The 23263-nt window shown below is 38.7% G+C and overlaps 1 protein-coding gene across 1 annotated transcript; it reads right to left on the bottom strand.

Annotated features, from left to right (window-relative positions):
- Positions 1-9727: 9727 nt before the first annotated feature.
- LOC147000413 (exocrine gland-secreted peptide 1-like) lies at positions 9728-21055 on the bottom strand. The gene is made up of 3 exons (XM_085832659.1): positions 21013-21055; positions 19533-19603; positions 9728-10111 (listed from the first exon to the last, which is right to left on the bottom strand). Exons 2-3 carry the CDS (start codon positions 19599-19601, stop codon positions 9728-9730), a joined length of 453 nt encoding a protein of 150 aa, XP_085688785.1. The 5' UTR covers positions 19602-19603; positions 21013-21055.
- Positions 21056-23263: the final 2208 nt, after the last annotated feature.

Below are 23263 nucleotides of genomic sequence, written 5' to 3' on the forward strand. Positions count from 1 at the left end.
GCTATCCCAAAAGTCCCCCATACCCACCCTCTAAATCCACTACCCACCCACTCCCCCTTTTTGGCCCTGGGGTACCCCTGTACTGGGGCACATAAAGTTTGCAAGTCCAATGGGCCCCTCTTTGCAGTGATGGCTGACTAGGCCATTTTTGATACATATGCAGCTAGAGACAAGAGCTCCGGGGTACTGGGTAGTTCATATTGTTCCACCTATAGGGTTGCAGTTCCCTTTAGCTCTTGGGTAATTTCTCTAGCTCCTCCCTTGGGGGCCCTGTGATCCATCCAATAGCTGACTGTGATCATCCACTTCTGTGTTTGCTAGGCCCCGGTATAGTCTCACAAGAGACAGATATATCTGGGTCCTTTCAGCAAAATCTTCCTAGTGTATGCAATGGTGTCAGCGTTTGGAAGCTGATTATGGGATGGATCCCTGCATATGGCAATCACTAGATGGTCCATCCTTTCTTCACAGTTCCAAATTTTGTCTCTAACTCCTTCCAGGGGTGTTTTGTTCCCATTTCTAAGAAGGGGCAAAGTGTCCACACTTTGGTCTTCGTTCTTCTTGAATTTCATGCGTTTAGCAAATTGTATCTTATATGTTGGGTATCCTAAGTTTCTGGGCTAATATCCACTTATCAGTGAGTACATATTGTGCGAGTTCCTTTGTGATTGGGTTACCTCACTCAGGATGATGCCCTCCAGGTCCATCAATTTGCCTAGGAATTTCATAAATTCATTTTTTAAATAGCTGAGTAGTACTCCATTGTGTAAATGTACCACATTTTCTGTATCCATTCCTCTGTTGAGGGGCATCTGGGTTCTTTCCAGCTTCTGGCTATTATAAATAAGGCTGCTATGAACATAATGGAGCATGTGTCCTTCTTACCGGTTGGGACATCTTCTAGATATATGCCCAGGAGAGGTATTGCTGGATCCTCCGGTAGTACTATGTCCAATTTCCTGAGGAACCGCCAGACTGATTTAAAGAGTGGTTCCATAAGCTTGCAATCCCACCAACAATGGAGAAGTGTTCCTCTTTCTTCACATCCTCGCCAGCATCTGCTGTCACCTGAATTTTTGATCTTAGCCATTCATACTTCAGTGAAGTGGAATCTCAGGGTTGTTTTGATTTGCATTTCTCTGATGATTAAGGATGTTGAACATTTTTTCAGGTGTTTCTCAGCCATTCGGTATTCCTCAAGTGAGAATTCTTTGTTCAGCTCTGAGCCCCATTTTTTAATGGGTCTATTTGATTTTCTGGAGTCCACCTTCTTGAGTTCTTTATATATATTGGATATTAGTCCCCTATCTGATTTAGGATAGGTAAAGATTCTTTCCCAAACTGTTGGTGGCCCTATTGTCTTATTGATGGTGTCTTTTGCCTTGCAGAAGCTTTGCAGTTTCATGAGGTCCCATTTGTCAATTCTCGATCTTACAGCACAAGCCATTGTTTTTCCATTCAGGAATTTTTCCCCTGTGCCCATATCTTCAAGGCTTTTCCCCACTTTCTCCTCTATAAGTTTCAGTGTCTCTGGTTTTATGTGAAGTTCCTTGATCCACTTAGATTTGACCTTAGTATGAGGAGGTAGGAAAGGATCAATTGGCATTCTTCTACATGATAATCACCAGTTGTGACAGCACCATTTGTTGAAAATGCTGTCTTTCTTCCACTGGATGGTTTTTGCTCCCTTGTCGAAGATCAAGTGACCATAGGTGTGTGGGTTCATTTCTGGGTCTTCAATTCTATTCCATTGGTCTACTTGTCTGTCGTTATAACAGTACCATGCAGTTTTTATCACAATTGCTCTGTAGTAAAGCTTTAGTTCAAGCATGGTGATTCCACCAGAGGTTCTTTTATCCTTTAGAAGAGTTTTTGCAATCCTAGGTTTTTTATTATTCCAGATGAATTTGCAGATTGCTATTTCTAATTCGTTGAAGAATTGAGTTGGAATTTTGATGGGAATTGCCTTGAATCTGTAGATTGCTTTTGGCAAGATAGCCATTTTTACAATGTTGATCCTGCCAATCCATGAGCATGGGAGATCTTTCCATCTTCTGAGATCTTTAATTTCTTTCTTAAGAGACTTGAAGTTCTTATCATACAGATCTTTCACTTCCTTAGAGTCATGCCAAGATATTTTATATTATTTGTGACTATTGAGAAGGGTGTTGTTTCCCTAATTTCTTTCTCAGCCTGTTTATTCATTGTGTAGAGAAAGGCCATTGATTTGTTTGAGTTAATTTTATATCCAGCTACTTCACCGAAGTTGTTTATCAGATTTAGGAGTTCTCTGGTGGAATTTTTAGGGTCACTTATATATACCATCATATCATCTGCAAAAAGTGATATTTTGACTTCATCTTTTCCAATTTGAATCCCCTTGATCTCCTTTTGTTGTCGAATTGCTCTGGCTAGGATTTCAAGTACTATGTTGAAGAGGTAGGGAGAAAGTGGGCAGCCTTGTCTAATCCCTGATTTTAGTGGGATTGCTTCCATCTTCTCACCATTTACATTGATGTTGGCTACTGGTTTGCTGTAGATTGCTTTTATCATGTTTAGGTATGGGCCTTGAATTCCTGATCTTTCCAAGACTTTTATCATGAGTGGGTGTTGGATCTTGTCAAATGCTTTCTCCACGTCTAAGGAGATGATCATGTGGTTTTTGTCTTTGAGTTTGTTTATTTAATGGATTACATTGATGGATTTCCGTATATTAAACCATCCCTCCATCCTTGGAAAAAAACCTACTTGGTCAGATGGATGATTGCTTTAATGTGTTCTTGGATTCGGTTAGCAAGAATTTTATTGAATATTTTGCATCGATATTCATAAGGGAAATTGGTCTGAAGTACTCTATCTTTGTTGGATCTTTCTGTGGTTTAGGTACCAGAGTAATTGTGGCTTCATAGAATGAGTTGGGTAGAGTTCCTTCTACTTCTATTTTGTGGAATAGTTTGTGCAGAACTGGAATTAGATCTTGTTTGAAGGTCTGATAGAACTCTGCACAAAACTCATCTGGTCCTGGGCTTTCTTTGGCTGGGAGACTATTAATGACTGCTTCTATTTCTTTAGGGGATATGGGAATGTTTGTATCGTTAACTTGATCCTGATTTAACTTTGGTACCTGGTATCTGTCTAGTAATTTGTCCATCTCATCCAGATTTTCCAGTTTTGTTGAGTATAGCCTTTTGTAGAAGGATCTGATGGTGTTTTGGATTTCTTCAGGATCTGTTGTTATGTCTCCATTTCCATTTCTGATTTTGTTAATTAGGATGTTGTCCCTGTGCCCTCTAGTGAGTCTAGCTAAGGATTTATCTGTCTTATTGATTTTCTCAAAGAACCAGGTCCTCTTTTGGTTAATTCTTTGAATAGTTCTTCTTGTTTCCACTTGGTTGATTTCGCCCCTGAGTTTGATTATTTCCTGCTATTTACTCCTCTTGGGTGAATTTTCTTCCTATTTTTCTAGAGCATTTAGATGTATTGTCAAGCTGCTAGTGTGTGCTCTCTCTAGTTTCTTTTTGGAGGCACTCAGAGTTATGAGTTTCCCTCTTAGAAATGCTTTCATTGTGTCCCATAGGTTTGGGTATGTTGTGGCTTCATTTTCATTCAACTCTAAAAAGTCTTTAATTTCTTTCTTTATTCCTTCCTTGACCAAGGTATCATTGAGAAGAGTGTTGTTCAGTTTCCATGCGAATGTTGGCTTTCCATTATTCATGTTGTTATTGAAGATCAGCCTTAGTCCCTGGTGGTGTGATAGGATGCATGGGACAATTTCAATATTTTTGTATCTGTTGAGGCCTGTTTTTTGACCAATTATATGGTCAATTTTGGAGAAGGTCCCGTGAGGTGCTGAGAAGAAGGTATATCCTTTTGTTTCAGTATAAAATGTTCTGTAGATATCTGTTAGGTCCATTTGTTTCATAACTTCTGTTTCACTGTGTCCCTGTTTAGTTTGTTTCCATGATCTGTCTATTGATGAAATTGGTATGTTGAAGTCTCCCACTATTATTGTGTGAGGTGCAATGTGTGCTTTGAGCTTTACTAAAGTGTCTTTAATGAATGTGGTTGCCCTTGCATTTGGAGCATAGATATTCAGAATTGAGAGTTCCTCTTGGAGGATTTTACCATTGATGCATATGAAGTGTCCCTGCTTGTCTTTTTTGAAAACTTTGGGTTGGAAGTCAATTTTATTCGATATTAGAATGGCTACTCCAGCTTGTTTCTTCAGAATTTTTTCCAGCCTTTAACTCTGAGATAGTGTCTGTCTTTTTCCCTGCGATATGTTTCCTGTAAGCAACAGAATGTTGGGTCCTGTTTGTGTAGCCAGTCTGTTAGTCTATGTCTTTTTTTGTGGGGGGAAATTGAGTCCATTGATAATAAGAGATATCAAGGAAAAATTATTGTTGCTTCCTTTTATTTTTGTTGTTAGAGTTGGCATTCTGTTCTTGTGGCTGTCTTCTTTTTGGTTTGTTGAAGGATTACTTTCTTGCTTTTTCTAGGGCGTGATTTCCATCCTTGTATTTTTTTTTTCTATTATCCTTTGAAGGGCTGGATTCGTGGTAAGATAATGTGAGAATCTGATTTTGTCGTGGAATACTTTGGTTTCTCCATCTATGGTAATTGAGATTTGGCTGGTTAGAGTAGCCTGGGCTGTCATTTGTGATTTCCTAATGTCTGTATAACATCTGTTCATGCTCTTCTGTCTTTCATAGTCTCTGTTGAAAAGTCTGGTGTAATTCTGATAGGCCTGCCTTTATATGTTACTTGACCTTTTTCCCTTACTGCTTTTAATATTCTATCTTTATTTAGTGCATTTGTTGTTCTGATTATTATGTGTCGATAGGAATTTCTTTTCAGGTCCAGTCCAGTCTATTTGGAGTGCTGTAGACTTCTTGTATGTTCATGGGCATCTCTTTCTTTAGGTTTGGGAAGTTTTTTTCTATAATTTTGTTGAAGATATTTGCTGACCCTTTAAGTTGAAAATCTCCATTCTCATCAACCCCTATTATCCTTAGGTTTGGTCTTCTCATTGTGTGCTACGCCCCGGTCGAGTCAACTGGACAAGCCAAAAGGCTTAAAGGTCACTCATGAGGCAAAGGGGTTTCAAGGAAACCTTCCTCCTGGAGTCTGGCATTCCCTACCCATACAGTAATTTTTCATTCTCGTGTTTCATTCCCGCGTTAGTCTAGTGTATGGATCCATGTGCTCTCTTCCAGTATTTTCCTATTATAAGTGCCTTCTAAGTTAGAATTCCGAAATGGCTAAACCCTTTCGCCAGTGTCCCAAAAGTCCAAGGGCATCCTTGACCAAGATCGAGGCCTTAGAATTCAGTAAGATTGTAAAAGCTAAGTCACTCCCTTACACAGGAATTTACCATCACTAGGAATAAGGAAGTTTCAGACCAAAGGAGAAACCAGAATAGACACTTAAAAATGTAACAGAGTTACACTCATACACAAGTATTTACAATGGTCTAAGGGGAAGGTGGACTATACAAGAGACTAAAATAGGAACTATGGCAAGGGCACGAAGCCCTTGACCCTGGCTGCTAAGATTAGTGAATCTTAGGTGGAGCCCTTATTGATCCCAGCTGTTATCAATGAATTTTATCTCAGGTGGTTCCTGTTAGACCTGTTGCGTTTTCATTCCTCTGTTCTGTGTAAGAATCATTAAGCATCCGGTTACCTCATTTGTACCTTGGGGGTATGTCACCCAACTTCTTTATTGTCTTTTGTATAAAAAGTCTGAAGCTCGAATTGTAAAATTACATTCAGATTCTACACACGAACTCTCCTGTGTGTGTCTGTTTGTCACTTGCTCATCCACGCTTTGCCCACCTGCGACGAGAGACCCCGTTCCATGCAGACACAGGGACCCAGAGGGTCTGCGGCAGCTGGCGCCCGTGCTACGCCCCGGTCGAGTCAACTGGACAAGCCAAAAGGCTTAAAGGTCACTCATGAGGCAAAGGGGTTTCAAGGAAACCTTCCTCCTGGAGTCTGGCATTCCCTACCCATACAGTAATTTTTCATTCCCGTGTTCCATTCCCGCGTTAGTCTAGTGTATGGATCCATGTGCTCTCTTCCAGTATTTTCCTATTATAAGTGCCTTCTAAGTTAGAATTCCGAAATGGCTAAACCCTTTCGCCAGTGTCCCAAAAGTCCAAGGGCATCCTTGACCAAGATCGAGGCCTTAGAATTCAGTAAGATTGTAAAAGCTAAGTCACTCCCTTACACAGGAATTTACCATCACTAGGAATAAGGAAGTTTCAGACCAAAGGAGAAACCAGAATAGACACTTAAAAATGTAACAGAGTTACACCCATACACAAGTATTTACAATGGTCTAAGGGGAAGGTGGACTATACAAGAGACTAAAATAGGAACTATGGCAAGGGCACGAAGCCCTTGCCCCTGGCTGCTAAGATTAGTGAATCTTAGGTGGAGCCCTTATTGATCCCAGCTGTTATCAATGAATTTTATCCCAGGTGGTTCCTGTTAGACCTGTTGCGTTTTCATTCCTCTGTTCTGTGTAAGAATCATTAAGCATCCGGTTACCTCATTTGTACCTTGGGGGTATGTCACCCAACTTCTTTATTGTCTTCTGTATAAAAAGTCTGAAGCTCGAATTGTAAAATTACATTCAGATTCTACACACGAACTCTCCTGTGTGTGTCTGTTTGTCACTCACTCATCCACGCTTTGCCCACCTGCGACGAGAGACCCCGTTCCATGCAGACACAGGGACCCAGAGGGTCTGCGGCAATTGTGTCCTGGCATTTCTGGATGTTTTGAGTTAGGATCTTTTGCATTTTGTATTTTCTTTGATTGTTGTGCGATGTTCTGTATGGAATCTTCTGCACCTGAAATTCTCTCTTCCATCTCTTGTATTCTGTTGCTGATGCTCGAATCTATGGTTCCAGATTTCTTTCCTAGGGTTTCTATCTCCAGCGTTGCCTCACTTTGGGTTTTCTTTATTGTGTCTACTTCCCTTTTTAGGTCTTGGATTGTTTTATTCAATTCCATCACCTGTTTGGTCGTGTTTTCCTGCAACTCTTTAAGGGATTTTTGTGTTTCCTCTTGAAGGTCTTCTACCTGTTTAGCAGTGTTCTCCTGTCTTTCTTTAAGTGAGTTATTAAGTCCTTCTTGATGTCTTCTACCATCATCATGAGATATGCTTTTAATTCCAGGTCTAGCTTTTCCAGTGTGTTGGGGTGCCCAGGACTGGGTGGGGTGGGAGTGCTTCGTTCTGATGATGGTGAGTTGTATTGGTTTCTGTTAGTAAGTTTCTTACCTTTGCCTTTTGCCATCTGGTATTCTCTGGGGTTAGTTGTTGTAGTTGTCTCTGGTTAGATCTTGTTCCTCAGGTGTTTATGTTAGCCTCTATCTGCAGACATGGGAGATTAGTTCTCTCCTGAGTTTCAGTGTTCAGAGTACTCTCTGCAGGTAAGCCCTCCTCCTGCAGGGAAGGTTCCCAGATATCTGCTATTCGAACCTGCCTCCTGGCAGAAGTTGTGATCCACTCACAGAGGTCTTAAGATCCCGTGGAGGGTCCTGTATATACCTTGCGAGTGTCCACAGACTCCATGCCCAAGGTACTCTTGTGCTGGAGTGGACCAGAATGGACTTGTGCCCCTGATCAGGCTGTGTTTTCTGCTTCCCTAATTAAAGCAATCTCAGGTCCCTTGCGATTGGACTGGACCAGCAGCTGTGTTCCACTCACCAGAGGTCTCAAGATTCTGTGGAGGGTCCTGTGGGTAGCCTGCAGGTGTCTGCAGACTCCACGCCCTAGCTATCCCAGTGTTGTTGGGGACAGGAAGCGACTTGTACCCCTGATCAGGCTGGGTTTTCTGCTTCCCTAATTAATGCAGTCTCAGGTCCTGCACAATTGGATTGGAGCAGACACTGTGTTCCACTCACCAGAGGTCTTAAGATCCTGTGGAGGGTCTTGTGGGTAGCCTGCGGGTGTCCGCAGATTGCATGCCCAAGCTACCCTGGTGCTGGTGGGGACCGGAAGGGCAATTTCTTTTCTTAATATGTGTATTTCTATGTTAAGAATTTTAAAAATGCATATGAAGTTACAATTTAAAGTAGACAATTATATCAGGTTTCATAGTTTTATTCTGTACAATAAATGCTTGGTAGCTGAGATTCTGCTTGCCAATTAGTAAAACCTCAGTCAAATTTTAAAAATCAAAACATCATGGCCAACTACTGCCTAAGAGCTGGACACAAGATACAGACAATAACAAATCCAAATGACAAGGTTTTACCATCCAAAGCTCCACGGGAAGCAGTTCTATCTATGAATCCTACACATGCTTTGAGTTCTTCCTGTGAAAAAAGTATCAATCAGAGAGTCATTCTCTGAGGAGACTTTCACAATTTTTTTTCTTTTTCTTTTCTTTTTTTTTTTTTTTCCTTTTTCTTTTTTTTTGGCTTTCTGAGACAGGGTTTCTTTGTACAGCCCTGGTTGTCATGGAACTCACTTTGTAGACCAGGCTGGCCTCAAACTCAGAAATCTGCCTGCCTCTGTGTCCCAAGTGCTTGAATTAAAGGTGTGCGCCACCACGCCTGGCTCACAATTTCACAGAACTTCTACTTCTTTTTTTAAAGAATTATTATTTTATCTATATGACTATTCTGTAGCTCTCTTCAGACACATCAGATCCCATTGCAGATGGTTATGAGCCACCATGTGGTTTCTGAGTCACCTCTCCATATCGATGTTCAAATTCTTTAATAGGTGTGCACATCAAAGACTTGCTGCAAGTATTATCCTACTACACCTTCAGGAGAAGTTGTTGTTGTTGTTGGTGCAGCCATTTGAAATATAAATGTGAAGGGTGTTCTATTTAAAGTTTCTTCAAGAAAAAGTTGTTTGGTATTCCTTTATCTGTGTAAGAGTTTAACTGACTTGACTGTATAGGAACAACCAGATCAGCCTTATTCTTCTTTTCCACATGGAGTATTAGACCCCTCTGTTTGCATGAACATACACTGCACAAGCCTGGTCATGTCAGCATTCAGTCATAGATGAAGGCAGTTTGTCTAAGACAAAGGCTATCTCTAAGGAGCCATTGGCAATGGAGAGCTATTGAGAGAGTGGAAGTCATTATCTTCAGTGGCTTAGCACTTGGTGACCTTCCTTGGCTCCAAGCATTGCTAAATATATATGACCATGTTACTGGTTACTCTTAATGAACTTCCAACAAACAAACAAACAAACAAATGTCTTGAAGCAGGAGAGTGACTTATTGGGAAGAGAGTTTGTGGTTTATAGGAGACAGAAATAAAAGAGTCTGAGATTGAAGTGTGATCGACATGTATCATATAATTTAATGAAATTATCCAAAAGAAGATAAAGAGAAAAACCATGATACTTAAGATTTTATGATTACAAAGCTAAATAATTGGAAGCATAAAACATTTCCATTCACATTTGCTCAGCCTGAATCTTGCAACAAAATTATACATACATTTAAGGATAGAAAGGTTATTCTATTAGTTCTGAAGAGATGTGAATTCCCAGCTGCCTGCTCAGACCACTTTTTGGCTCTGTCTGGCCACCTTTAGTATTTAACTTTATGGAGTAGATACTGGTGTTTTGTGTTTATTGACAGTCTACATTTTCCTTGTATTTGTGTGGTTAACTAAATAGGATGTAGGACTTGAAAGAAAGCCTAGTAAAAGGCACAGCAGTTCTGACACTAGGAGCCTTCTACTTAACTTTATTCAGAAGACAGCACACTTGTCAGTAAGTTTAAGTATTCTGAAGTGTAGAAGACTAGCCTTATATAATTGCCTTGTTGCTGCTTATCTCTTGTCTCTTGAAGCCTATGGGACATAATTCTGAAAATTTTTGTGTCCACTTGTTGTTTCTGAGCACCACATTTGCTCAGTGCAGCCAAGTATTTAGTGAGATTTAGCCAAGACTTGTTTTGGTTACCATTGGTCAGGTCTTCAAACAAAGTTTCTTCTTGATCGATGGCACAGAGCATCCTCTCAAAGGCCTCTTGGATGTTTGGTTCTCTTTGGGAGTCAACTGTGACAACCTTGGGATTTTTCTGGTGCTCAGCAGATATGGTGGATTCTTTTTGAGTCTGTGTCAGAATCTGAAGTAGAGGGATTTGTTTATCACAGATTTATTGTAAGAAAGAGAAGACCTATCCAAGGTTTTTATTTTATTTTGTTTTGTTTTTAAGTCTGTGCTCATAGGACCCAAGTAAGATATGGCTATTTTCTACTTTATGGCTACTCCTGTCTTCTGCTTTATGTTCTAGTAATGGAGACCATTATTGTATGTTTGAACAAATAGATTTTGGAAACTTACAAGTTCGTGGAAAAAAATACATATGATATACATTTTATCTAAGCCAAGGTTGTCATACCCACAGAATACCCTCTACACAAACAAATTCTAAAATTTCATTTCAAAATTCAGCTCAAAAATGAGTTCTCTGAGAGAAGATAGTAATTTTATAATTACTATCCTGTTTTGTATGTAAAAATTCTTCTGAAAAGTGTATTTTAGATTGAGTTTCAGGGGAGCTTTTGTTAGAAGGGCAGAAATTGTGAAATGTATTGATAATAATATATAATATATATAATATATAATAAATAATATATAATAAATAATATAATATATAATAAATGTGCCCCTTAAGGGCAGGCTGGGAGCCTGCCAAGTTCCCCTAGAATGAATTAGCATGTGATGGAGAGGTAGAAAATGTAGTAGTACAGAGCAGGAAATGAGTTAGGGAGAGAGATGGACTTAGAGATGTGATATGATGACAGGTGACAGAGAGACTGAGGTCTACATGCTGTCATTGCTGAGTAGGGTCAGCAAGATGGATACACAGGATGGCATAGAACAGCATGGATCTCATGACTATTGAGAAGGGTGTTTCCCTAATTTCTTTCTCAGCCTGTTTATACTTTGTGGACTCACTCTTAGTAGACATGCCAAATGAACTGGGGACAGGATGCTTCCAGTTTTTATCTGCGCCCTGGAGCTGACTTTATGCCAAGTGCTCCATATGCAAATCCCTCCAGCAGAGAGCTGGTTTCCCAGGATTGCTGACACACCTGAGAACACAGGTGAGAGCACCACTTCTGCTCAAATTACTGGCCCAAGAGGGAGAGACCTGAACAGAGCCCTTAGGACACAGGAAGCAAGGAACAGCAGAGGATAGGATCCTTCTGGTTTCCATCTGTGCCTCGAGCTGACTATGTGCCACAGCTCTCCATATGCAAACTCCTCCCTGAGAGAGCTGTTCTCCCAGGAGTACTGACACACAGGCAAGGAGTGACAAGTCACAGTCAGAGACAGCAAGACCAGTTAACATCACACATAACAAGATGGTAAGAGACAAGTGCAAAAACATAAGCAACAGAAACACAGACGACTTGGCATCATTAGAACTCACTTCCAACACAGCAAGCCCTAGATACCCCAATATACTTGAAAAGCAAGACTGATTTAAAATTACATCTCATGATGATGATAGTATATGAATATCTCCCTTAAAGAAATACAGGAGAACACAGGTAAACAGGCAAAAGCCCTTAAAGAGGAAACACAAAAATACCTTAATGAATTACAGAAAAACACAAGAAATAGGTGAAGGAATTGAACAAAACCATCCAGGATCTAAAAATGAAAATAAAAACAATAAAGAAATCACAAAGGAAGACAACCCTGGAGTTAAAAAACTAGAAAAAAGATCAGGAGTCAACAACAGCATACAAGATAGAAGAGAGAATCTCAGATGCTGAAGAAACCATAGAAAACATTGACACAATAGTCAAAGAACATTCAAAATGCAAAAAGCTCCTAATCCAAAACATGCAGGAAATACAGGACACATGAGAAGACAAACCTAAGGATAATATGTATAAGAGAGAATGAAGATTCCCAACTTAAAGGGCCAGTAAATATTTTCATCAAAATTATAAAAGAAAACTTCCCTAACCTAAAGAAAGAAGTGCTCATAAACATACAAGAAGCCTATAGAATTCTAAATATACTGGACAAGAAAAGAAATTCCTCCTGTCACATAATAATCAAAATGCCAAATGGACAAAACAAAGAATATTAAAAGCATTAAGGGTAAAGGATCAAGTAACATATCAACGCATAACTATCAGAATTATACCAGACTTCTCACTAGAGATCATGGAAGCTAGAAGATCCTGGACAGATGTCTTACAGACCCTAAGAGAACACAAATGCCAGCCCAGGCTACTATATCCAATGAAAATATCAATTACCATAGATGGAGAAAACAAGATTTTTCCATGACAAAACTATATTTACACAATATCTCTCCTCAAATACAGCCCTTTAAAGGATAATATCTGGAAAACTGGCATAAAGAGAGAACCTACAAACTAGAAAAAGCAAGAAAGCAATCTTGTTTAAACAAACACAAAAGAAGATAGCCACACAAACATAATTCCATCTCTAACCAAATATATATATATATATATATATATATATATATATATATATATATCAGGAAGCAACAAACACCTTTCCTTAAATATCTCTTAACATCAATGAATTCAATACCCCAATAAAAAGACATAGACTAACAGACTGGCAACATAAACAGGGTGCAACATTTTGCTACATACAGGAAACTCACTTCAGTAACAAAGACAGACACTACCTCAGAGTAAAAGGCTGGAAAACAATTTTCCAAAAAAATGGTCCCAAGAAACAAGCTGGAGTAGCCATTCTAATATTGAATAAAGTCAACTTTCGACCTAAACTTATCAAAAAAGACAAGGAGGGGCACTTCATGCTCATCAAAGGTAAAATCTACCAAGACTGAACTCTCAGTTCATCTTGAACAGTTCTCTGAACATCTATGCTCCAAATGCAAGGGCATTCACATTCATTAAAGAAACTTTATTAAAGCTCAAAGCACACGTTACAACACAGACTTCAATAGCCCACTCTCATCAATGGACAGATCATGGGAACAGAAACTAAACAGAGACATAGTGAAACTACAGAACTTATGAAACAAATGGATTTAACAGATATCTATAGAACATTTTATTCAAAAACAAAAGGATATACCTTCTCAGCATCTTGTGATCCATTCTCCAAAATTGACCATATAATCAGTCAAAAAACAGTCCTCAAGAGGTACAAGAAGATTAAAATAATCCCATGCATCCTATCAGATCACCACAGACTAAGGCTGATCTTCAATAACAACTTAAAAAATAAAAAGCCCACATACAGGTAAAAGCTGAACACCACTCTATTCAATGATAACTTGGTCAAAAAAGAAATAAAGAAAGAAATGAAAGACTTTTTAGAGTTTAATGAAAATGAAACCACAGCATATCCAAACTTATGGAACACAATGAAAGCATTCCTAAGAGGAAAACTCATAGCCCTGAGTGCCTCCAAAAAGAATCTGGATACAGCATACATCAGCAGCTTGATAACACAACATAAAGTTCTAGAAAAAAAGGAAGCAAATTTACCAAGAGGAATAGATGGCAGGAAATAATCAAACTCAGAGCAGAAATGAACCAAACAGAAACAAAAAGAATTATATAAAGAATCAACCAAACCAGGAGCTGGTTCTTTGAGTAATCAATGAAATAGATAAACTAATAGCCAGACTAACTAGAGGGACAGTATCCTAATTAACAAAATCAAAAATGAAAAGGGAGACATAAAAAGAGAGTCTGAAGAAATCCAAAAAATCTTCAGATCCTACTACAAAGGCCTATATTCAACACAACTGGAAAACCTGGATGAAATGGACAATTTTCTAGACAAATACCAGGTACCAAAGTTAAATAAGGATCAGATTAACAATCTAAACAGTCCATGCCCTAAAGAAATAGAAACAGTCATTAATAGTCTCCCAACCAAAATGGGCCAGGACTTGATGGGTTTAGTGCAGAGTTCTCTCAGACCTTCAGAAAAGACCTAATTCCAATACTACTCAAACTATTCCACAAAATAGAAACAGAAGGTACACAAGTCCCTTCCAGTCCACTCCAGCACTGGGGTGCCTTGCCCGCAGAGTCTCCGGACACCCGCAAGGACCTACACAGGATTCCCCCATGGGACCCTAAGACCTCTGGTGAGTAGAACACAGCGTCTGCTCCAATCCAATCTCACAGGACCTGAGACTGCATTAACTAGGGAAGCAGATAACCCAGCCTGATCAGGGGCACAAGTCCCTTCCGGTCCATTCCAGCACTGGGGTGCCTTGACCACAGAGTCTCCGGACACCCGCAAGGACCCACACAAGACCCCACTATTCTCACTAACCAAATCCAAGAACACATTAAAACAATCATCCATCCTGACCAAGTAGGTTTTATTCCAGGGATGCAGGGAATGTTTAATATACGGAAATCCATCAACGTAATTCATTATATAAACAAACTCAAAGACAAAAACCACATGATCATCTTGTTAGATGCAGAAAAAGCATTCGACAAAATCCAACACCCATTCATGACAAAAGTCTTGGAAAGATCAGGAATTCAAGGCACATACCTAAACATGATAAAAGCAATCTACAGCAAACCAGTAGCCAACATCAATGTAAATGGTGAGAAGCTGGAAGCAATCCCACTAAAATCAGGGACTAGACAAGGCTGTCCACTTTCTCCCTACCTATTTAACATTGTACTTGAAATCCTAGCCAGAGCAATTCGACAACAAAAGGAGATCAAGGGGATACAAATCGGAAAAGAAGAAGTCAAAATATCACTTTTTGCAGATGATATGATAGTATATTTAAGTGCCCCTAAAAATTCCACCAGAGAACTCCTAAGCCTGATAAACAGCTTCAATGAAGTAGCTGGATATAAAATTAACTCAAGCAAGTCAATGGCCTTTCTGTACACAAAGGATAAACAGGCTGAGAAAGAAATTAGGGAAACAACGCCCTTCTCAATAGTCACAAACAATATAAAATACCTTGGCGTGACTTCTAACTAAGGAAGTGAAAGATGATAAGAACTTCAAGTCTCTTAAGAAAGAAATTAAAGAAGAGCACAGAATATGGAAAGATCTCCCATGCTCATTGGTTGGCAGGATCAACATTGTAAAAATGGCTATCTTGCCAAAAGCAATCTACAGATTCAATGCAATCCCCATAAAAATTCCAACTCAATTCTTCATTGAATTAGAAAGAGCAATCTGCAAATTCATCTGGAATAACAAAAAACCTAGGATAGCAAAAACTCTTCTCAAGGATAAAAAAACCTCTGGTGGAATCACCATGTCTGACCTAAAGCTGTACTACAGAGCAATTGTGATAAAAACTGCATGGTACTGGTATAGCGATAGATACACCAATGGAACAAAATTGAAGACCCACAGTTGAACCCATACACCTATGGTCACTTGATCTTTGACAAGGGAGCTAAAACCATCCAGTGGAAAAAAGACAGCATTTTCAACAAATGGTGCTGGCACAACTGGCGGTTATCATGTAGAAAAATGTGAATTGATCCATTTCTATCTCCTTGTACTAAGGTCAAATCTAAGTGGAATAAGGAACTCCACATAAAACCAGAGACACTGAAACTTATAGAGGAGAAAGTAGGGAAAAGCCTCGAAGATATGGGTACAGGGGAAAAATTCCTGAATAGAACAGCAATGGCTTGTTCTGTAAGATCGAGAATCAACAAATGGGACCTCATAAAATTGCAAAGCTTCGGCAAGGCAAAAGACACCGTCAATAAGACAAAAAGGCCACCAACAGATTGGGAAAGGATCTTTACCTATCCCAAATCGGATAGGGGACTAATATCCAATATATATAAAGAACTCAGGAAGGTAGATTCCAGAAAATCAAATAACCCCATTAAAAAACGGGGCTCAGAGCTGAACAAAGAATTCTCACCTGAGGAATAACGAATGGCTGAGAAGCACCTGAAAAAATGTTCAACATTCTTAATCATCAGGGAAATGCAAATCAAAACAACCCTCAGATTTCACTTCTCTCCAGTCAGAATGGCTAAGATCTAAAATTCAGGTGACAGCAGATGCTGGCGAGGATGTGGAGAAAGAGGAACACTCCTCCATTGTTGGTGGGATTGCAAGCTTGTACAACAACTCTGGAAATCAGTCTGGCGGTTCCTCAGAAAATTGGACATAGTACTACCGGAGGATCCCGCAATACCTCTCCTGGGCATATATCCAGAAGATGTCCCAACCGGTAAGAAGGACACATACTTCACTATGTTCATAGCAGCCTTATTTATAATAGTCAGAAGCTGGAAAGAACCCAGATGCCCCTCAACAGAGGAATGGATAGAGAAAATGTGGTACATTTACACAATGGAGTACTACTCCGCTATTAAAAAGAATGAATTTATGAAATTCATAGCCAAATGGATGGACCTGGAGGGCATCATCCTGAGTGAGGTAACACAATCACAAAGGAACTCGCACAATATGTATTCACCGATAAGTGGATATTAGCCCAGAAACTTAGGATACCCAACATATAAGATACAGTTTGCTAAACACATGAAACTCAAGAAGAATGAAGACTGAAGTGTGGACACTTTGCCCCTTCTTAGAAATGGTAACAAAACACCCATGGAAGGAGGTACAGAGACAAAATTTGGAACTGTGAAGAAAGGATGGACCATCTAGTGATTGCCATATGCAGGGATCCATCCCATAATCAGCTTCCAAACGCTGACACCATTGCATACACTAGGAAGCTGAAAGGACCCAGATATACCTGTCTCTTGTGAGACTATACCGGGGCCTAGCAAACAGAAGTGGATGATCACAGTCAGCTATTGGATTGATCACAGGGTCCCCAATGTAGGAGCTAGAGAAATTACCTAAAGAGCTAAAGGGAACTGCAACCCTATAGGTGGAACAACAATATGAACTAACCAGTACCCCGGAGCTCTTGTCTCTAGCTGCATATGTATCAAAAGATGGCCTAGTCGGCCATCACTGCAAAGAGAGGCCCTTTGGACTTGCAAACTTTATATGTCCCAGTACAGGGGAACCCCAGGGCCAAAAAGGTGGAGTGGGTGGGTAGGGGATTGGGAGGGTGGGTATGGGGGACTTTTGGGATAGCATTGAAAATGTAAACAAGGAAAATGCCTAATTAAAAAAATTATTAAAAAAAAAGAAAAAAATCACTTTTTGCAGAGGATATGATAGTATATATAAGTGACCCTAAAAATTCCACCAGAGAACTCCTAAACCTGATAAACAGCCTCGGTGAATTAGCTGGATATAAAATTAACTCAAACAAGTCAATGGCCTTTCTCTACACAAAGAATAAACAGGCTGAGAAAGAAATTAGGGAAACAACACCCTTCTCAATATTCACAAATCATATAAAATATGATGACTCTAACTAAGGAAGTGAAAGATCTGTATGATAAAAACTTCAGGTCTCTGAAGAAAGAAATTAAAGAAGATCTCAGAAGATGGAAAGATCTCCCATGCATATGGATTGGCAGGATCAACATTGTAAAAATGGCTATCTTGCCAAAAGCAATCTACAGATTCAATGCAATCCCCATCAAAATTCCAACTCAATTCTTCAATTAATTAGAAAGAGCAATCTCCAAATTCATCTGGAATAACAAAAAACCTAGGATAGCAAAAACTCTTCTCAAGGATAAAAGTATCTCTGGTGGAATCACCATGTCTGACCTAAAGCTTTACTACAGAACAATTGTGATAAAAACTGCATGGTACTGGTATAGTAACAGACAAGAAGACCAATGGAATAGAATTGAAGACCTAGAAATGAACCCACACACCTACGGTCACTTGATCTTTGACAAGGGAGCTAAAACCATCCAGTGGAAGAAAGACAGCATTTTCAACAAATGGTGCTGGTACAACTGGTGGTTATCATGTAGAAGAATGCGAATAGATCCATTTCTATCTCCTTGTACTAAGGTCAAATCTAAGTGGATCAAGGAGCTTCACATAAAACCAGAGACACTGAAACTTATAGAGGAGAAAGTGGGGAAAAGCCTCGAAGATATGGGCACAGGGGAAAAATTCTTGAATAGAACAGCAATGGCTTGTGCTGTCATATCTAGGATTGACAAATGGGACCTCATGAAAATGCTAAGCTTCTGCAAGGCTAAAGACACCGTCAATAAGACAAAAAGGCCACCAACAGATTGGGAAAGGATCTTTACCTATCTTAAATCAGATAGGGGCCTAATATCCAATATATATAAAGAACTCAAGATGGTAGACTCCAGAAAATCAAATAACCCCATTAAAAAAATGGGGCTCAGAGCTAAATAAAGAATTCTCACCTGAGGAATACTGAATGGCTGAGAAACACCTGAAAAAATGTTCAACATCTTTAATTATCAGAGAAATGCAAATCAAAACAACCCTGAGATTCCATCTCACACTAGTCAGAATAGCTGGAGAAAGAGGAACACTCCTCCATTGTTAATGGGATTTCAAGCTTGTACAACCACTCTGGAAATCAGTCTGGCAGTTCCTCAGAAAATTGGACATAGTACTACCGGAGGATCCAGCAATACCTCTCCTGGGCATATATCCAGAAGATGTCCCAACCGCTAAGAAGGACACATGCTTCACTATGTTCATAGCAGCCTTATTTATAATAGCCAGAGCTGGAAAGAACCCAGATGCCCCTCAACAGAGGATTGGATACAAAAAATGTGGTACATTTACACAATGGAGTACTACTCAGTTATTAAAAAGAATGAATTTATGAAATTCCTAGGCAAATGGTTGGACCTGGAAGGCATCATCTTGAGTGAAGTAACACAATCACAAAAGAACTCAAATGATATGTACTCACTAATAAGTGGATATTAGCCCAGAAACTTAGTATACCCGAGATATAAGAGAATGCATATTTGGGCTTACTGGGGGTTAGTGTGATGGGTGTATGATATGAGATTCCCAAATAATTAATAATTATTCAATCATTGATTAAAAGCTGAAAGTATTATAAAAAAGTTTATTACAAACACTATGCCCTCAAACTTGATTGGGAAATATGTGCATACTACAGAGGAATAAGGAGTTATCTCTTCCAATTGAGGCCAACTTCACATGCTATACAGATTAGCAAAGATATTTGGCTCTTGGTCCTCATATTAGACTATATTTGAGATAAGGTCCTTTGTTCAGTGCTGGAGTCTTCTGCCCCTGTCTCACATTTCGCCATGGTCTAATTTCAAGCTTTATATCTGAACTCAACTTTTAATGTTTTACTCAGATACTCAAGCCCTTTAATATGCATCTTTGACAGCTGGTAAGTGGCATATATTTGGAGCACATCTCCCTCTTTAAGTGTCCAGTTCCTACATGTCACTAGTGGGTACTATAGCAGCCAGAGGTAGGGAGCTCAACCTTAGTCTCTATCTTCATATTCTTCTTAAGTTCTCTGCAAACCCAATGAGAAGATTGTTACTCATATCATTAGGATTTTTTAATTTATATTTATTAAACCAATTTAAAGTGTAATCAGTTATATCTCAGATAATTATCCATGTAACACTCACCCTTCCTTCAGTGATCATGGATGGCAGCAGTAGAATTATGAGAAATAACATCACTGGTAAAGATGTCATGACTGAAAGTAAACAGAGAATAACCCTTTGTTGAATTAAGTAGCGCAGGGGACACAGATATAAACAACATATTGATAGAATATAAGCAATTCTGGCTGCCAAATTCATTCACACAATAAAGAAAGTGATGCACTAAGGAGTTTCTATAGTTTTACTGTGTCAACCATGGTTTTAACTGGAAGGATATTTAACCAAAATAGTCGACTGATATCCTTGATGTGTACCTGCAAAGATAAGACAATTCCTAGCTTCATTCTACCCAGGTCTAATCCTCTGCCCTCAATGGCAAATGTGGGGGGAAAAATCCAGCTTCTCCTTCCTTTTGCTATGTACCATATTTTATTTTGCTATTCTTTGTATAGCTTTGATGTATACTGGACAAGTATCAGGCTGCCAGGGTTGATTGTACAGATGTAATTGCACAAACCCCTTAGAAGTGGCATTTTGTGAAGAGTAGTCTCAAGTTATGTCAAATCAATTTCTCTTTTTTTCTTCAATAAGAAATACAAACACAATTAATGAATTGCATATTTCAGCTCATTCAAACCTTCTTTTAATAGATGGGCTCTTTCATATTTCCTTTACATTTTAAACAAACTCTGCTCATTGCATACAGTTTCCAGTCTGAGAATTTATGAAGTCCTGCCTGCTTTCGGTGCTTCTAATGACCATCTAATGTGGTGTCCACTCACTTTCCTTCTGGAACTCATATAATAGGATTGCATTACAAACTAAAGGAGAGAAGTCTCATTTTCTACATCATGTGAACATTCATAATCTTCAAAATAATTTTTATAATTATATAGTTTCTTCAAATTTTTAACTGGCTGAATGACAGTAGAGAGTCATGATACATCTAGTACATTTTACATATTTAATTACCATTTCCTCTTGATTTTTTCAAGCACTGTCACTTACTCTGTGATGTGCTGACAAATGAACTGCCTAGGTCTCATTGCAATTTTAAACTAAAATTTGAGTCAAAATATTCCTGCATAGATCTGTAACTTTTTTCTGTCCTCCTTCATGGCCACTATCATTGTCCAGGATCTAGAAAACATTTCTGTTCACTATGATTTTCATACTTAGTGCCCATACCTTCTAGAGTAACAGTCATTATTCTTATACAGAAAGAGAAAATAACAAGTAATTTTCCTCTCTATAGCATTTACCTTAGGCCCAAAAGTTTAGACAAAATTAGACTCACTTATAATCATGGGCAGATGAGGAAATGCATTAGATTTCAGATTTCTTGTGTTCTGGGTTGTGAATTGCTGTGTAGTACATCTCTTCTGACCATTTTTTTGAGATTGAGTAGTCTTTAAATTTCCCAGTTGTATATTTCAAAGACAGAGTCTCTAATATTTCACTAGCCTCTGTAATCTTAACCACGTAAGCACTGTTATCTTACCGTAAAACTTTTCACAGTCCTTGGACTGAGCAGGAGTTACTTGTTTCAATGGTCAGTTCAGGTCAGCTTCTGCTGCAGGTCAGCTTCTGCTTTAGGTTCCTGGGATTCTCTGGTTCCAGTGACTCCTCCTTTAAATGTGTAGAGGGCAGGTATTTGGTGTATTGAGACCGGAAGTGTTTGTGCTTTATTGGCTGCTGTTCCTTGAAGAGTGGATTGATTTCATGATTTCCCATGGGTTGTGATTCTTGTTCTTCAGTATATTTAAGAGAATTACATGAAAGAGTAGCTCTGATTCAGTTCTCTGCATCTGTTTTGTGGGTCGATAATCTACTATCTTGTCTTTGCTCCTAGAGATATTTCTTTGCTTTTGTTTTTCAGGAAAGAGATGGTGAGAGGAGACTGATATTCTTTTTCACTCTTTTGGTCTATAACTTGTGGGCTTGGTTTGTTGTTTCTATTATAACTATATTAGTCCACATTTCTCATTTTGTACAGCCTTCCTTATTGATTGCGTGTTGCCATCCTTTTCTGTGCTTCTCACAGTTTCAGTGACATGGATCTTATGTTTTGTTTCTATTTTTCCTAGATTTTTGAGCAAATAGTCGAATATCACTTGCTTCAACCCTGCTTTTTCATACTTACAAATAGTTGTTGAAGAAAAAACGTGTTTATTCTTGATAATATTGGAGAATCTTGAAACTCAATACACATGATTTACATTTGACAATTTATTATCGTAATATTTAAGGCTTGTGAATAATATAAAAAATAAATCGATAATCCATATAACCTAATAAAATAATCCATTTGAAGCACTGCAGTATGTGGGAAAATATCTTGAAATTATAAAATGCTTTGTACACAAAATGAAATGTTTGAGAATTTTTTTATTTTTGTTTTATTTCAAAATACCATTTCATTCTATGAAATTCTTAGATTTCAGGGAATTTGCCAGCATATTCCATCACAAGCTCATGTTCTCTATCAGCTTTTGGTTTTATGATCATATTTTATATTGGTATGTCTGTTAGGAATGAGTAGCCAGCATTAGAGCACAGAGTATATTACATCACAATCTCAAGTGCTCTGTCAGTTTCTTTGGTAATGTGATAATATTTTTACTTGGTATGTCTCTAAAAACGGCAAACAAAATGCATAGCATATAAAAGGTATTTACAAATGATTTCCTCCTTTTTGTTTTTATTCCTCTGAACAAGAACAAAGAAAAACTATAACTAAATGGTCATTTTGTGATTGGGTATTTAGTGATTAGTAGTATCCATTGTTTCCCAAGTTAGAGAATGTTAAGTTTTCACAGCATCATATGCAAACATATCATTTAATATATGTAAAATGATAAATGTTTTAAAAACTTCAAAAATTAGAATAGCTTTTCAAGAGTGAGTACTTTGAACCTTAATGGAGGAGTTAACTGGTCAATATGGAAAGGTTTGAAAACATCATAGGATATAGTTGATTAAATTCAAAGATGAATTTAATCTTTATGACGAAAATTATTCCTTTTGGCTTGATGCAAACTATGCAGTTATATAAATAAGGAATGCTATGATGACTGTCATCAACACACAATTGGATAATTACAAATTTGATTTCCTTTTGCATGGTTGGAAACATCACAATACCACTCCACCTCAATTATTTTTGAGCCAGAGAGATTAAAGTAAAGGAATATATAAAATATCTCTACATGGTGATCTACAATATGCCATGTTCTATGAATCTTTTTTTTTTGATTTTTAATATTTTTATTACATATTTTCCTCAATTACATTTCCAATGCTATCCCAAAAGTCCCCCATAGCGCCCCCCACTTCCCTACCCACCCCTTCCCATTCTATTGGCCCTGGCATTCCCCTATATTGGAGCATATAAAGTTTGCAAGTCCAATGGGCCTCTCTTTCCATTGATGGCCGACTAGGCCATCTTTCGATACATATGCAGCCAGAGACAAGAGCTCCGGGGTTCTGGTTAGACATCATGTTGTTCCAACAATAGGGTTGCAGATCCCTTTAACTCCTTGGGTACTTTCTCTAGCTTCTCCATTGGGAGCCCTGTGATACATCCAATAGCTGACTGTGAACATCCACTCCTGTGTTTGCTAGGCCCCGGCATCGTCTCACAAGAGACAGCTATATTTGGGTCCTTTCAGCAAAATCTTGCTAGTGTATGCAATGGTGTCAGCGTTTAGAAGCTGATTATGGGACGGATCCCTGGATACAGCAGTCTCTAA

Source organism: Mus caroli, unplaced genomic scaffold, assembly GCF_978045245.1.
Source record: "Mus caroli unplaced genomic scaffold, Mus_caroli_1 scaffold_18, whole genome shotgun sequence".
Taxonomy (NCBI): Eukaryota; Metazoa; Chordata; class Mammalia; order Rodentia; family Muridae; genus Mus; species Mus caroli.